Source organism: Adiantum capillus-veneris, chromosome 11, assembly GCF_014529385.1.
Source record: "Adiantum capillus-veneris isolate H3 chromosome 11, ASM1452938v2, whole genome shotgun sequence".
NCBI lineage: Eukaryota > Viridiplantae > Streptophyta > Polypodiopsida > Polypodiales > Pteridaceae > Adiantum > Adiantum capillus-veneris.
In genome coordinates, this window is record NC_140941.1 from 104,750,770 (window position 1) to 104,768,125 (window position 17,356).

Consider the following 17,356-nt stretch of genomic DNA (forward strand, 5'->3'; position numbering starts at 1 on the left):
ATCAATTGATGGTGGGACGAGAAATGTGTGAAGAGTGGGTTTTGTCCTAGAGTCTAAGTGAAGGAGGGAAGAGGGGGAATTATCCCACATGTAATGGAGTCAAGATGTAGAGCTACTTAAAGCTCACTTTCATGAGTAAACAACACAGCTCAAGTTTGCACTACATGCTTGTCTATGGTGAGCTTGTGCTAAGCTAAGTCAATACTCAAGATTGTGTTTATGAGTCCAAGCTAGCCTATCTTGGAACTTAATTCACTTGAGTAATTATCTTGCTTACACACACTTGCACTATGTTTCTCTTTCATCCACCCTAGCTAGCATGATCACATTCCCATCAAGTGGCATCAGATCTTACGGTATGCCAGCTAGGGTTTTTTGCCATGCATTTGTGTTAATTTGATTAGCACTTCCTTATCATCATTTAGATTCTTAATCTACCATTACCATTCTTCCTACCTCTAATAATCACTAGGCTAATTAATTGTGAGCAAGCTCATAGGTTTGATTCCTATGAACCACTACTCTCACTAGTTAATCTTAGTGGTTAATCAAGTAGGTTATTGCATTCGCATTTAGCATTGCACTTAGTGTGTGTGTTTTGCAAATTTTGCATCTTCAATCAATTTTTCTCCCTTTGCAATCACCTAACACTACTCACCTCATCTCAAAGTGCTCGACACAAGCTCTCCATAGAGTCTTCAACTTCTGTAATCTGAGCCCGAGAACTCCCTCTACACCATGCCCATTTTTTGCTTCAAATAGGTGTGTGTGTGTGTGTGTGTGTGTATGTGTGTGTGTGAATCTCTACCTGCTTTAACATATTAAGCTTAATTTCCGGACCCACATTCAAAAAATCCGTTGCCTAGCTCAATTTGGCAAACCGGATCGTGGGGTCGACTCCTCCTAGAGCCTCATGGGTGGACTTCAAATGTGCGGTACACCACCCTTTTCACCCCGTCGGGTCTTCAAAAAGGGAACTCAACTTACTTCAAAAAGGGATCATCAACCTATCAAAGCTTTGGACTCCACATCGGCTTGGCTAAACATCAAAGCAAAGCAGATGAGCATTACTTCTTGTGAAGAGGAGCTTCACCCTGGTGAAGAGGAGCTTCACAAAGGAAGAAATCTCTCTCTCTCTCTCTCTCTCTCTCTCTCTCTCTCTCTCTCTCTCTCTCTCTCTCTCTCAATCTCAATCTCTCTCAATCTCTCAACTTGCAATGAAATGAATCCAACCAAGCATAACAACTTCAAGTAAATTTCAATTTATTGTGCTCGTGGAAAGAGCCAGACACTAGCTAGGAGAGTCTCCTAAGCTAAGACCCCTCTATTAGCACAATGGGGGAAAAGGGAATTAAAAAGTCCAACGGGGAGGGGTTTCACATCTGGCAAACAAGTTAAGGGGTTACCTAACAAAAAAATGTTTATGGTATGTTATCAGTACATCCCTAGAGCAACAAACCAAAACCGATGCACACTAGGGCAACGACACTCATAGCAAGTGCACAAAATTTGGCCAAGAATGAATAAGCATTAGGAATTATCATCACTTGCATGACAACTATGTGCATTTCATAGACAAATACAAGCATTCACATGAAGCTTGGCATGTTCTAGAGAGCAATTTTGGAGCTAGGGCCAAAAGAAGTAAAGTTAGTCTCAAAAGACAACTTTACAAGATCACTATGACTGAAGGGAAGGACATTGCTAGCCTAGTAAATAGGATTAAGAGCATTGTCACGTAGCTCACTTACATCCAGTGCAAAGTACCAAAAGATGACAAAGTGGTCGTACTATTGAGTGCACTTCCACCTTCTTATGACCACTCAATCACCATTCTTGAAGAAAAAGAAACGTCTCCACCTTTCCAAGATGTCATCAACTCAATTCAAGCAAAATAAAGAAATCAAAAAGGCCCATTAACATCATCAAGAGGGGCCCTTGTCATGACATACTCAAGGGGAAGATATTCACCATCGACATCATCAAATGAAAGAAAATGTTATGATTGTGGAAGAATGGGACATGTAGCAAAAGATTGCTACATAAACAAACCTTGCAGTACATGTGGTAAGAAGGGGCATCCTCGTTCTCGATGCTACTCAAATGGAGGCAATGGTACTAGAGAAAGCAACAACAACAACATAAGCTACAAAGGGAAGAAACCTATCAGAGGATCAGCTCATATGGTGCACGACAAAGAAGAAGACGAAGGCAAGAACAACCTTGTCTTTGATGATAAGATATTTTGAAGATTGCAGCCTCTTTACTTGTAGGGTAGGACTTTTATTTTCCTGTATGGATATTACCATCTTGTGTGGATTTTGTCAACCTGTGTGAATCTTACCATCCTGTGTGGATACCAACTTATCAACCTGTGTGAATATTTCATCCTCAGTATGTTGTCTTAGTCCAAATCCCAAGGGGAGGATCATAAAGTGTGGGTTTTGCCCTAGAGTCTAAGTGAAGGAGGGAAGAGAGGGAATTATCCCACATGTAATGGAGTCGAGTTGTAGAGCTACTTAAAGCTCACTTTCATGAATAAACAACACAGTTCAAGTTTTCACTACATGCTTGTCTATGGTGAGCCTGTGCCAAGCTAAGTCAATACTCAAAATTGTGTTTATGAGTCCAAGATAATTTATGTTGGAACCTAATTCACTTGAATGATAATCTTGCTTACATACATCACACACTTGCACTATGTTTCTCTTCCATCCACCCTAGCTAGCACGATCCCATTCCCATCAAAACGTGCATGCTTCCGAGTTGTTGCTATTGTCAATGTTCGCATGGAGCTGGAGTACATTGAGGTGTTTGCACCCCTAAGGCTTCATGCAGCGTACGTGGTTGATGAGCACCTACACATTTAAAATCTTACCTTTGAATACTTAGTTTAAAGGTTGAAACCTTCGATTGCCAAGGGTCTTGGGGAAGTGAGCATGAAATCTGGTGTGACAAAACCTAGCACGAGTCAAAGTCAAGCTTCACAACATAAGGCCATGTAGATGGTTTTCATGATTGTATAAGAAACTTAGTAGTGTGATAGTTTTAGATTTAGCAGTACAGATCTGGTCAGATGAAACTATGACTAAGCTCTTTCACTTTGTTTCCCTAAGTTACAAGTATGAAATACCATATATATTTTGCAAGCTTCAAAGCTACGAGTTGTTGTTGAGTAGTGCAAAGTAGCTACTCTTTCCTCCTCTTCTCTAATGCTCCTTGAGCAGCTTCATTGTTTCCCACAAGCTCTCCTATTCATGAGCTCTCCTTCCAATGGCTCCTCAATGTGCCGTGGTCTAGAGGTATTGTCGTCCTTGCACACCACCTTTTAAAAATAGAAATGTTAAGTTGAAGTTTCATTAAAAGGACACCTCCCTTCCCTTGAAGTAGCATGCCTTTCTGTAACACTCTAAGCTCATCCTCATCCTTCATGTGGGTTGCAGATGACTATAATCAACACAGAGCTATATGCATGCCAACATCACTGCCAATAATGTTTTTCTTTGTTGATTTGATAGGTTCCATAGCATCTAGCCCATCTGTTTGTCATCGGCCCGCCATACAGTAGTTCTACATGCAAGTTTCTATTAGTGCCAACTCTTGCCATGCTTACAATTGCCGTCTATTTTATGACGTTTGGCACACAATTGTGTGTCAATTTTTAAAATTTGAACGTTGTGCTAAACTATTCATGGAAAGGTGTTAAAAGGAGAGATGGAAAGTCTTAAGATGCCAAAATGAAGTAGTTGTGTCCACAAAAATTGTATCCCATCTTACAATTGTATCGCTTTGAAACTCAAAAATACCTCTCCAGAGCAAGAGGAAAAGGAAACAATCCCACATAGATTTTAACAAAAATAGTGTAAAAAACTATGTCCTATGTCTAAATTGAAAGGTGTGTTCTCGCTCTCAGCCTCCTGCTCTTCTCTCTCTCTCTCTCTCTCTCTCTCTCTCTCTCTCTCTCTCTCTCTCTCTCTCTCTCTCAGAGAGAGAGATTAAAGACAATGAAATAAATAAAAAAAATTAGATTGACTAGTGTGTTAAATCATTCATGGAAAGGTGTTAAAAGGAGATATGGCAAGTCTTAAGATGTTAGAATGAAGTAAATGTGCTCACAAAAGCTATGTCTCATCTTACAATCGTGTTGCTTTGAAACTCAAAAATGCCTCTTGAGAGCAAGAGGAAAAAGGAAAAAATCCCACATAGATTTTAACAAGAATAGTGTAAAAAACTATGTCCTATTTTGGAATTGAAAGGTGTGTTCTTTCTCTCAACCTCCACTCTCTCTCTTTCTCTCTCTCTCATCAAATGTGGAGTGGCACAAACCGCCGCAAACAAAAGCCTAGATGATATCTCTCTCTCTCTCTCTCTCTCTCTCTCTCTCACACACACACACACACACACACACACACACACACACACACACACACACACACACACACATCAAAGGTGGAGTAGCACAAACCGCTGCTCCACCTTTGATGAGAGATTGAGATTGAGAGAGAGAGAGAGAGAGAGAGAGAGAGCGAGCGATAGAGAGAGAGAGAGATTAAAGACAATGAAATAAAATTTTATATCCACGTCTCCAAAAGGCCATTATGTATCTATGTATGTTGTATATGTGTGTGTGAATACACACACACACACACACACACACACACACACATATATGTATGTATGTATGTGTGTGTTTTCGTTTTGAAAAAAAATGGTACTTATACACAAAAGAACATATTGTTCAAAAGACAACTGGCTTTACACATTTGGAAGATGATTTGCACAAAACTTTTCTAGTTTTGAATCATTCTTGTCAATATGATCAGAATGAGACATCATTTCATTTATTAACACAAAAGAATCAATCTATAGATGCAAAATGTCGTTATCTTTAAGCTTTTCCTCGTCTTCAAGCTCGGAAAACCTAATCACCTTGAAGCAAAAATAGAATTCTCGGTTGCATCCATATAAATATGACAACAGATTTGTTAGCCTTGGATAAGGTTTATAGGTGTCAAAAAACCTATATGTTGTTATCCTTGACCTACTTATTGAAAATAATTAGATTAGCTATTGTCTTAACAATAAAGAAATCTTTCTTTCACAAGCTTTTTTCTTTTAAAAGGCATCACTCCTTTTGAGAGTGCGTGCAAGCTTCCTTCTTGTAAGAAGTTAGTCCGTCTTTTAAAGTATGTTGCTGAAACATATTTAAATATTTCAACTAATTTTAGAGAAATTCTTCAAGACTATGTTCCATATACTAGTGTGAACTCCCATCTAGGCACAAAAGATGAGTAAGTTGCTGAGATGAAGCAAACTTGTGTAGAATCAAGAAACCTTGAGTTTTAATGCAAACCGTCCCATCTGAGTTGACCTAGAACAGATGAACCTAGTCTTGAATGGAGAAGTCATCGCAACACTTGGAAGGCTAGGAAAGCACGCATGAAATCTAGGAAGGAACAGGAACAAACTTCCTTAGCAGAAGAGCTGAAACAAAACAAGGAAAAACTAAGGAAACTAGAAGGGGATGCCAACAAGGGAAAGGAGACCCTTGAGGCAGAGCCTGAGAAGGATGAAAAGCCAAAAAGTGCAAGTTCGGGAGAATCTATACGTTGAAAAAGTAAATGAACCTCTAGACGCACTTCTAAAAGCTTATAAAGCACAGCTTGAAAATAACCAGACATAGGAACAAAGATGGATGACGTATCCATATGCTGAATTGAAAAAGAAAAGGCTGGAGATGTATTAGAAGATGATCCAAACTGCACAAGCTTTGTTAGAGCCACTGGCAAGAAAACCAAAGGGTTGGATAGAGATTCCATATCCAACACCAATGATCTCACCAAGACACGAGCCAGAAAGAATGGCTAAGATTACCACAACTGAATTGGAACCCGCGAAGTTAGTTGAAAGCCTAAGAGTAGTGATGAATACCATCCAATGGTTTCCATCCTATCATACCAAAGATATGCAGAGAAGATGATGGCTTAGATGAACTTTGGAAAAAAGTACGTGAAGCAAACAAAGAAAATGAGCTAATTCATAGAGTTAACCAGATCGATAATGGGAGGAATATATTTCTTCCTCCTATTACGAAATTTGAGGCAGGATCTCAAGCAAATCTGGATATTCACTCATATTGGATAAATGAATTGTGAGATCTTTGGGTAGCCAACCTCAATCCTTGAAAACCTTACCCTCTTACATGGGGAAGTATGAAGCAAAGCTTGATGTGAAGGCAGTACCATCAAAGACTCTCCTCAAAAAAGATGTTGGACTCTAAAGGATTGATAGACATATTGTCTACACCAATGACTTGCACCATTACGCTAGCAGAACTTCTTCAAATATGAACAAACATGAGGGCTATAGTCCAAAAATTATTAGAAAAGTTTGGTGTGAAGGATTAGACTTTACAGATACAAAAAGGGATTATCGAGTTAGAAAAACCTTAGTTAAACATGCCACCAATACCATAAACAAGGTAGGGAAGTATTGTGAGGGCAAGGATGGCAATACTACGCTTCCTATTGAGTTCCAAGCTGTTACAACCACGGCAATTCTTGATAGTGTAGTTGGGGTAGCCATCGCTACTAAAGAAACATGGAAAAAATGAGAAAAATTGGTTTTAAGAGCAACAAGAATGAAATTGCAATTAACAGATGGTTATATGGAGAAACCCTTGGGGCTTCTAGAAAAAGTAATTGTTACCTCTTGCAGAATTAAATATGAGCATGCATTTACTATACTCGACTTTCGCAAGAATAACAACTACGATATTATATTGGGAAGACCGTTCATGAGACAACTAAAAATGGTCTAGGATTTGGGATATGATCATATATATCTCAAGCACATGGAACCACAACACGCATAAACCTTGAAGACCATAGTTACAAGGATGTGAATCGAACCCCAGTTAAGGAGTTTGATTCCACTACATTAGCACGATTTGAGCTTCCCGCTTGGTTAGGTAAACCAAAGGAGCTATGGATGTGTGGAGCATCTCAATGCAAAAGCTTAAAACAAGAACAGTGTATCTGGGAAAGGGAAATTGAAGACAAGGAATGCATTCTTGAACCCTTCCCTGAAGAAATTCTAGAGCCTTTAGAGTGGACACATATTCTAGCTATCGTAAATGTGTGTGCTATTTTGGATGGTCCCACAACAAATTTTTGGTACAAAGATGGTTATGAAGTGGTTCCATACTATATAGTTAATGCAATAAAAGGGGAAGATAAGGAACCGGTCTCTGAACAATCGAAAAAAGATGAATCGGTGGACGTAGACAAAGAGGAGATGTTTTACAACTCGCTAGAGCATCTTGAGCGAGATGAGAATGCCGATAATGAATGCTTTGACAACTTGAGTGAACCAGAGGAAACAAATAGCGGATGTCAGGTTCTACGACTTTCCAAATCAAAAACCTAGACGTCAACAACGCTATAAGAGTAAGAGAAATGAGCTCAGGGCTAGAGAGAATCTCATGCCTAAGTTAAGAGGCAAAACACAATTTTTGTTGTTTGCAAAAGCTGAATATGTTAAAGAAAAAGTTTCAGGGTGATTCTCTAGAGTTGGAGATCCAAAGACACGAGACAACATAAGGAACCTAAGAAAACAAACTCAAAAGGCTAAAATTGAATTGAAATCCCAAGAAAACAAAAGAACCATACTAGACGAGTTTCAAGAAACTATATGTACCAAGGTTGAGAGAAAGAAGAAATATAGAGAGTTCAAGAAAACTCTGAAGGAAGTGTGGACAACAAAAATAGAGAGTGGTGAAGAAGATGGTGAGAAAAATGACGACAAAATGAGCATGCCTTCTAGCTACTGGAAATTTACTATCCAAGACAAGAAGGTAGTGATGACACAGACCATACAAGAGCGAAAGGACAAGGAGTCTTATGGTAGACCAGAGGACGCAAAGAAGATAGACTTAGTAGAGCTAAGAGAAGAGCCAAGGCCGGTCTATATAGCAACTGATCTGAGTCCGGAAGAAGAAGAGAAACTCATAAGCCTTCTCAAGGAGTACAAGGACGTGTTTGCTTGGTCATATGAAGACCTAAAAGGGATAGATCCAACAATATGACAACACACGATCCCAACCTGATGCAAAGCCTAGCCAACAGAGATCGTACACGTATAATGATACATTTGCTAAGCACATCAAGGAGGAGATTGATAAATTGAAGAAAGTTGAATTCATTTATGAGATAGAACACACCGACTATGTATCTCTATTTGTGGTAGTGCCTAAAAATAATGGTAAACTTTAAGTGTGTGTCAATCTAAAGAAGGTTAATGCAGCCCAAATAAGGAACAATTATCCCTTACCAATTACTGACCATGTTCTAGAATGAGTGGCAGGCAAGTGGACATATTCCTTCTTAGATGGATTCTCTGGCTACAACTAGCTTGCAATTGCTCTTAAAGATCAATATAAGATGGCATTTGCCACAGAATGGGGTATATATGTATGTAGAGTCATGCCCTTTGGATTACTAATGCTCCGGCAACATTCGAGAGATTGATGGCACATGCTTTTAGAGAATACTTGAGGATATTCCTGAAAATTTATATGGATGATCTATGTGTACACTCTCTCTTGAGAGATGAATATATGAAACACCTCAGAAAAGTATTTGAGAAGTGCAGGATGTATAGGATCTACCTTAACCCAAAAAAGTGTGTATTCATGGTTACACAAGGTAGAATCTTGGATATATTGTCTCAAAAATGAAATATCTACAGATTTGGATAAGATAAAAGCGATTGTAGAGATGCATAGACCAAACAACACCAAGCAAGTACAATGCTTTATGGGACACTGTGCTTATTACAGGAGATTTATACACATGTATGAAGTCATTGCTCAACCTCTGTATAGACTTATAGTATTCTTTGAATGGACAAAGAAGTGTGAGAAGTCATTTCAAAAGTTGAAAAAAGATCTCGCATCCGCTCGAGTATTAAAAGCACCAGATTGAGAAAAGATCTTTCATGTTTATATTGATGCTTCAACATTTGCTATAGGATGTATCTTGGCTCAGTTAGGAGAAGAAAATATGGATTTTTAAGTTTGTTATGCAAGCAGACAACTTAATAGTGCTAAAAAGAACTACACTACCACTGAGAGAGAAGGGCTAGGGATGATAGATGCTATTAAGAAATTTTGGCATTATCTCCTTGCAAATCAATTTTTGTTTTTCACTGATCATCAAGCCCTCTTATACCTTGTAAACAAACCATGCAATACCAAAAGAATTGTACGATGGTTCATCATATTGCAGGAGTTTGACTTTGCAACAGTGGTTAAAAAGAGGAAGATGCATCTTCGAGCAGATCATCTTTCCAGATTGTCAAATGGAAAAGCTCTAGAAGGCGTAGACGATGACATCCCTGATGTATATCTTTTCAATGTTGAAATGATACCCAAGTGGTCTCAAGAGATAGTCAGTTTACTGTCCTATGGAGGAGAGTTCGATAAGACTGAGCAAGAGTTCAAACAACAGGCGGTTTGGAAATCCAAGAATTTTCAATTAATTGGCGGACGTTTGTATCATTTAGGCTCAGATAACATTTTAAGATTATGCACAATTCCACAAGAGTACAATTGCTATCTTTTAGAAGCACATGTTCAAGACTTAGCATTTCATCGCTTGACACAATTAGGAGTTTATTGGCCAAATATGTGCGCTGATGTTTATGATGTTAGGAAATAAGACGTAGCTAAATAGATATTTGAGTAGATTACTTAATGGAGAGAGATAGATTTCACACACAAGAGATTATAGAGTAGAGAGAGAGAGAGAGAGAGAGAGAGAGTACACACAATATACGTGGTTCACCCAATGTGGGCTACGTCCACGGGAAAGCAACCACTCAATGGCTTTAGTAATTCAAAACAAGAAGTAGTTTACAAAGGGATTATACCCTTAATGGAGCTCCCGCCTTGCTTCACTCTCACCACCTCACACTCACCTTGTTGCATCAACTTCACACTATGAAATGTGTGTAGAAATGGCCTCCTTTTATAGGCCAAAAGGGCTGCCCTCTCTTATGAGAGGCAGCCATGTGTAGCCGCCCTTGTGTGAATAAGTCCAAATCGGACCCTCCAATCCGCCCATGTGTGGCCGCCCTTGTGTAGACAAATCCACTTTTGAATTCGGCCACCGGCCATTGAATTCGGCCACCGACCACCGGCCATTGACTTTCGACCACCGACCACCGGCCATTGACTACCGGCCACCGGCCAACCGACCGGTTGTTTTCCGACCGTCGTCCGGCCATAATATTCCGGCGAAAAGGAATATTCCGACGATGAAAAAAAAAGAGTCTCGAGGGCTTCCGCCCCCGAGGCCCCTAAAGTTTCCCCTGATTTTTTGCCGTGAAAATTTTGGTTTCCGGCGAGTGATTTTCCTTCATGCACGATGGCTTCTCCTCATAATGGGGGCCTTACAAATGTGCGCTTTTACCACAGAAAATTACAAGGGTAAATCAGGCTCCATACTTAACAATCTCCACTTGGAGACTGATCTCCAAACCAAAACTGTGACTGCTTTCCATCATGGCTTCTTATCCTTGCATGCCGATTGAAGATGAGAGCAAAAGCTCAACTTCTCCTTGTTGACCACCTTTGTAAACATGTCTGCAGGATTTTCACTTGTATGCACTTTCCTAGCTTTAGCTGTCCTTCTTCCAAAAGAGTGCGTATGAAGTGATATCTCACCTCAATGTGCTTTTTCCTTGAATGAAAGACGGAGTTCTTCACAAGATGGATAGCGCTTTGGCTATCACTGTACAAGACACAATTGTCTTGTTTGAATCCAAGCTCTTCTAAGAATCTGTGAAGCCACATAATTTCTTTGCTTGCCTCCATCATTGCTACATACTCTGCTTCCGTGGTAGAAAGTGAAACCACTTTCTGCAGCTTTGAAGCACAGCTTATTGCTGTGCCTCCAACCGTGAACACATAGCTAGTAGTGCTCCTTCGAGTATCTTTGTCACCTGCCATATCTGCATCAGCATACCCTTCTAGAAAAATATCAGTTCCTCCAAAATACAAAGCATTTGTTGTTGTCCCTTTTAGATACCTAAGTATCCACTTCACACCTTGCCAATTCTCTTTACCTGGGTTGTCCATGAACCTACTCACAACTCCCACTGCATGTGCAATGTCTGGCCTTGTCCAGACCATAGCATACATTAGAGAACCTACCGCTGCAGCATATGGAACTTTAGACATATAGGCTATCTCCTCTTGTGTCTTTGGACACATATCCTTTGTCAGTTTAAAGTGACCAGCCAAAGGTGTAGAAACTGGTTTTGCATTTTGCATTGCAAACCTTTCTAGTACCTTCTTGATGCAATCTTCTTGAGACAACTTTATTGTCTTCTTCGTCCTGTCCCTTGATATTTTCATACCAAGTATCCTCTTTGCAGTACCTAAATCTTTTATTGAAAAAGATTTAGACAGTTCCCCTTTTAGGTCTTTGATGTCCTGCATGTTAGCACTTGCAATCAACATGTCATCAACATATAACATTAGGATGATGAATTTCCCATCTCCCAAATTCTTCGTGTAGACGCAGTGATCCGAGTTGCATCTTGTGAATCCATGATCCAACATCCATCAATCAAACTTCAAGTACCATTGTCTTTATGCTTGCTTTAAACCATACAAGCTCTTCTTTAATCTGCTAACCATTTTCTCCTTACCTTTTACTTCATACCCCTTTGGTTGAAGCATGTAGATTTCCTCCTCTAAGTCACTGTGAGGGAATGCCGTATTTACATCCATTTGCTCAAGATTTAGATCATGAGCAACCACAAGGCTTAAGACAAGCCTAATTGAGTTCATTTTTACAACAGGAGAAAATATTTCATTGAAGTCAATACCTTTCTTCTGAGAAAAACCTTTTACCACAAGCCTATACTTGTACCTTTCCTTCCACCTTCTTCTTCCTTCACCTTGTACACCCATTTGTTTTGAAGTGCCCGCTTACCTTTAGGCAACTCAACCAATTCCCATGTTTGGTTGCGATATAGTGAGTCCATCTCCACTTGCATGCTCTTCATCAATTCTTCTTTGGATTCATGTTTCATAGCTTCTTCGTATGATTCCGGCTCTCGAGAATCTGAGATCGAGAGATGGTTGAAGGAAGGAACAAACCTTTCTGGAGGTCTACTTGCTCTTGTAGATCTTCGGAGAATAGGTTGAGGCTCCTCATTTGGTTGACGTTGTTGCACATTGTCACCGTTTGCAGTCCTTGAGTCTTCACCATCCTCAAGATCCATGTACTCATCACCTGTTTCTTTTGTTTGATTTCTTTCCAAGTAATCTTTGTACATATTTTGTTCGTTAAAAATTACATCCCTACTCCTTAAGATTTTACCATCTTCAGGATTCCATAGGTGATACCCAAAGTCACCTTCTCCATAGCCAATGAAGAAACACTTTTTGGACTTTGCATCTAGCTTTGATCTTAGGCTTCTATCTATGTGCATGAAAACCTCACACCCAAACACTTTGAGAAATGCATAATTCACCGGTTTACGTGTCCATGCCTCTTCTGGAACTCCATCATCCAATGCCGTTGAGGGTGACCGATTGATTAAGTACACAGACGTACTTACAGCTTCCGCCCAAAGCTCAAGCGGTAGGCCTGCATGTAGCCGCATGCTTCGTGCTCGCTCCATGATTGTCCTATTCATCCTTTCCGAAATCCCATTTTGTTGAGGTGTCCTTGGGGTTGTCCTTTGCCTCTGAATGCCATTGCTAGCACAAAAGCTTTCAAAAGCTTGGCTACAATATTCGCCTCCATTGTCAGATCTGAGGCATTTAACCTTGGTACCTGTTTCATTCTCCACAAAGGCTTTCCACCTTTGAAATATGGAAAATACATCGGATTTATTCTTCATGACATAAACCCATGTTTTTCTAGTCGCATCGTCTATGAATGTTACATAGTACAATGAGCCACCAAGTGATGGTGTACTTGCAGGACCCTAAACATCAAACTAAACCAACTCAAGTTTTTTATTTTTTCTTTCATTTCCTGATTTTTGAAATTTTACCCTCTTTTGTTTACCATAAACACAATCTTCACAGAACTCTAAGTCCACTCTTTCAAACCTGGTAGAAGCTTCTTTGTTTGAAGGATTTGCATTCCTTTGGCACTCATATGCCCAAGTCGGTAGTGCCACACCGCACTGTCAACTTCTGTAGTTGCTGCACAAGCTGAAGGTTGCGTGCTAACAGTACACAAGTAAAGTGTACCGACTTTTTCTCCCTTGGCAACCACCAAAGATCCCTTTGAGATCTTCCACCGTTTGTTTCCGAATGCAATGTTGTGACCTTCATCGTCCAATTGTCCTGTAGAGATCAAATTTTTGCGAAGAGAAGGAACATGCCTAACATCTTTAAGCTTCCATTCATTTCCGTTATCAGTTTTGACAGAAACTGTACCTTTGCCGACAATCTCACAAAGCTTCATCATCTCCCAAGTATACATACCCAAAATTACCTTTGGTGTAGTCTTGGAAATGTTGCTTGTGTGGTGTCGCATGGAATGAAGCCCCAAAATCTACTATCAAGGAATTAGACACATTGTCTAATGAGAGAATTAGAGCATCTTACTCTACTTTACCTGCCACATTGGCCTCCGATGTTGGCTTGTTATCTTGAGACTCTGTCTCCTTCTTCTTCTTCTTAGACCATCAATCCTCCTTGATGTGGCCCTTCTTGCCACAGTTCCAACATTCAAGAACTGACTTTGTGCGTGACTTGCTCCGCCTTGAGTGATCACGACCCTTTTGGTTTTTGAACCTCTCCTTACGCCTTCCTCTTGTTTCTACTGACAGTGCAGCACTTGATGATTCTCCTGTGCTTCTCCTTCGTATTTCCTCGCTTAGGAGAACACCCACAACATCATCAAACTTAAGAGTATTTGTGCCAGAAATAGAATTTCTTACAGCCATCACAAGGCTGTCCCAACTATCCGGTAGAGATGATAGTATAAGGAGAGCTCGCACTTCGTCATCGAAATTGATTTTCACCGATCGAAGTTGACTTATGTTTGTATTAAAGTCATTTAGGTGTTCTGCAACTGAACCATTCTCTGCCATCTTTAGATTGAACAAATGCTTCATAAGAAATACCTTATTGGATGCCGATGGTTTGTCGTAGAAGTCGTCAAATGACTTCATTAAGTCCTCCGTGGTCTTCATCTCCGAAACATTGAAAGCCACCGTTGACGCCAAGCTTAACCGGATTGTTCCCAGTGCCTTTCGATCAAGGACAATCCATGCTTCATTTGCCATTGTTGCGGGCTTCTTCGCAAGACCGCCTAGTGGCAAATAGAGATCCTTCTGGTAGAGATAGTCTTCAATCTGCATCTTCCAATGTTGGTAGTTTTTGCCGTTGAATTTCTCAATCTTGAACTTTCCTTTGTCCGTCATAACTCCCACTCAATTCAAGGAATCCTTTCCTTGAGGTAATTTAGCTACGAGCAAACCTTGCTCTAATACCAGTTGTTAGGAAATAAGACGTAGCTAAATAGATATTTGAGTAGATTACTTAATAGAGAGAGATAGATTTCACACACAAGAGATTATAGAGTAGAGAGAGAGAGAGAGAGAGAGAGTACACATGACATACGTGGTTCACCCAATGTGGGCTACGTCCACTGGAAAGCAACCACTCAATGGCTTTAGTAATTCAAAACAAGAAGTAGTTTACAAAGGGATTATACCCTTAATGGAGCTCCCGCCTTGCTTCACTCTCACCACCTCACACTCACCTTGTTGCATCAACTTCACACTATGAAACGTGTGTAAAAATGGCCTCCTTTTATAGGCCAAAAGGGCTGCCCTCTCTTATGAGAGGCAGTCATTGACTTTCGACCACCGGCCACCAACCATTGAGTACCGGCCACCGGCCAACCGACCGGTTGTTTTCCGACCACTTTCCGACCGCCGTCCGACCATAATATTCTGGCGAAAAGGAATATTCCAGCGAGGGAAAAAAAGAGTCTCGGGGGCTTCCGCCCCCGAGGCCCCTAAAGTTGCCTCTGATTTTTTGCCGTGAAAATTTTGGTTTCCGACGAGTGATTTTCCTTCACGCACGATGGTTTCTCCTCATAATGGGGGCCTTACAGATGTGCGCTTTTACCACAGAAAATTACAAGGGTAAATCAGGCTCCATACTTAACATATGAGTATGTTACTAATTGTGCTATATGCAAATCTACACCACCAATAGAACATGCAACGCTATTTCAGGTGACAATTGCACCAAAATGGAGTCTAACATATAATTGACCACCTAACAGCAAGAATGTTTCCTGAAAATACCTCCAGAGCATGTCAAAGAGCTGTAGATATAGAGGCTCCAGACTTCACATTGATTGAAAATCGGCTCTATAAGAGAGGAAAGGATAGTTAGCTTAGGATATGTGCAACGGAAAGCATGTATTTGTCGATCCTAGAGCAAGCACACAAATAAATAAGCGGAGGCCATTTCTCAGGGGATAAGATAGCAAAAATTGTCTTAACCGCGGGAATATGATGGCCTACATTACATATGGATGCTGAAAATCAGGCCATTGGGCAACGAGCATTGCCCCTTTCTTTTTTTCTAAACTTGGTTTAAGTAATTTACCACAGCAAGTATCACACAAAGATAGATTAAAACATCCAAGTGACAAGCCTTGTGCAAATTGTAATTTCTCTGTAAAGTCACTCCACTCATTCACGAGTTATCATACCATCAAGGTCAAGCTTTCACCCATAAAAGTTTTATACTTCAATGTTTAACCCATACCAGGATATCACAGCTCACGGCAAGCAATTAATTTATGCAAAAACTCCTTTTAAAACAAAAGCTAGTAGATTATGCAACAAACTTCACATTGGGTTTGTGAAAGTAATTGAAGAAAATCAGTTAGTTAAAAAAGCTGGGAAGCAGTATTTTGTTCAACAATCAATGATAATCTGAGGGTTTTTCGACGACATGGAATGCGCACACTACGACACACATTTGTTTTAAAGCATTGCAAGGCTAAATGAGGGAGGAAAACATCCCTCACCTTTATATATAACCACACCCGCTAAGCGGCGGACTCCAGCTGGCAGAAGCATCACGCTACTAACAGATCATCGGCTTCAAGCCAGCAAATCCACGGCTTCAGAGGATCAGGGTAAGGCAAACCCTTGGTTTAGCATAGGGGAAAGGGAAGGGAGTTAATACTTGAGGACATCCATAGTTTGTAGTACCCCGAAATGGGGCATGTCGACAAATCCAATGGAAACCCAATGCATGATAAGGCAAGAAGAATTTGAGAATGTTATGGGGCAGAGACAAAGAACAGCTAGGCATCGATACAGTTTATGCTTCAAAGGAGATAGAGATCGATATGTGTAGAGGAAAAAGGAGAAGGATAGAGAAACACAAAGGTCGGCCCCGACGCAACCCAGGAGGGAGTGAAAGAGATCATTAGAATTGGTACTTCTCATTTAAAGCAGTGGTTGGTAGTACCAATTCCCACACAAAGATCCTCCGACCCAAAATATTAGCCTAATAAGGTGAGTTCACATGGCATAAGATTAGAACAAGTAGCAAGGTAAGTCCCTACCACCAAGGCCGGTTTTCGAACCAAGTGTGTTATGAACTCAGCAGGGCATATCTTATGGAGCAGGGCATATTGCCATAAGATAAGAGTGTGGGTGTGTGTATGTGATAGGAGGTCTAAAAATCACTCACAAGGCAGTATAATCATGAGCATAGCATGAGACGAATACACCCATGGAGATTAGAGAAAGGAAAAGACTACTGGTAATTATCATTCATTGAGAAAAATACCAAGTACCGACACCTGGTAATCACCTATAAGACATTATATTCAGCTCTTTTTGAAAACCTGAAGTTGGACATCAATCCAAGAGATAAGGTCAAGTTAAAGGGATACTACTATAAAATCACAAGAGTGCATTTACATATGTATATCTAGATATATATACATAGATACATATACTAAACATATGTATATCTAGATATTTATGTTTACATATATATCTAGATATATATACATAGATACATATAGAAATGCATATGTAAACATACATTTGTTTCCCACAAAATATTTTCTTTATATTTAGTTCATACTTTGAATTTTTCATTGGCTCAAAATAATTTTTAACCTATTAAATATTTTAACTCTCCCATCAACAATTCTAACATAGACAATTAGACTCTTCCAGACCAAAAAGGGTAATAATCATAAGCTCAACAATGTTAAACTTTGCTTAGAATAGTTTAAGGTAGGCTTATGAACAAATCGCTCACTTTTCAGCTCCAAAG

General features: G+C 39.9%; 1 protein-coding gene across 2 annotated transcripts in view; it reads right to left on the reverse strand.

The window, feature by feature from the left end:
* The window catches only part of LOC147447771 (uncharacterized), a 38,139-nt gene extending 21,660 nt beyond the window's left edge, over positions 1-16,479 (reverse strand). Inside the window, exons 1-2 of one of the 2 annotated variants that reach the window (XR_015189638.1) lie at positions 16,086-16,479; positions 3,002-3,570 (exon numbers count right to left, since the gene is read on the reverse strand). Coding sequence is in view for 1 of the 2 variants with exons in the window: in XM_086523487.1 (XP_086379613.1) it covers positions 16,086-16,137 (52 nt within the window). In the remaining variant the exon portion in view is untranslated. Of the gene's footprint in view, positions 1-3,001; positions 3,571-16,085 lie in introns of those variants that run through there. The other variant, XM_086523487.1, reaches the window with a different exon arrangement.
* Positions 16,480-17,356: the final 877 nt, after the last annotated feature.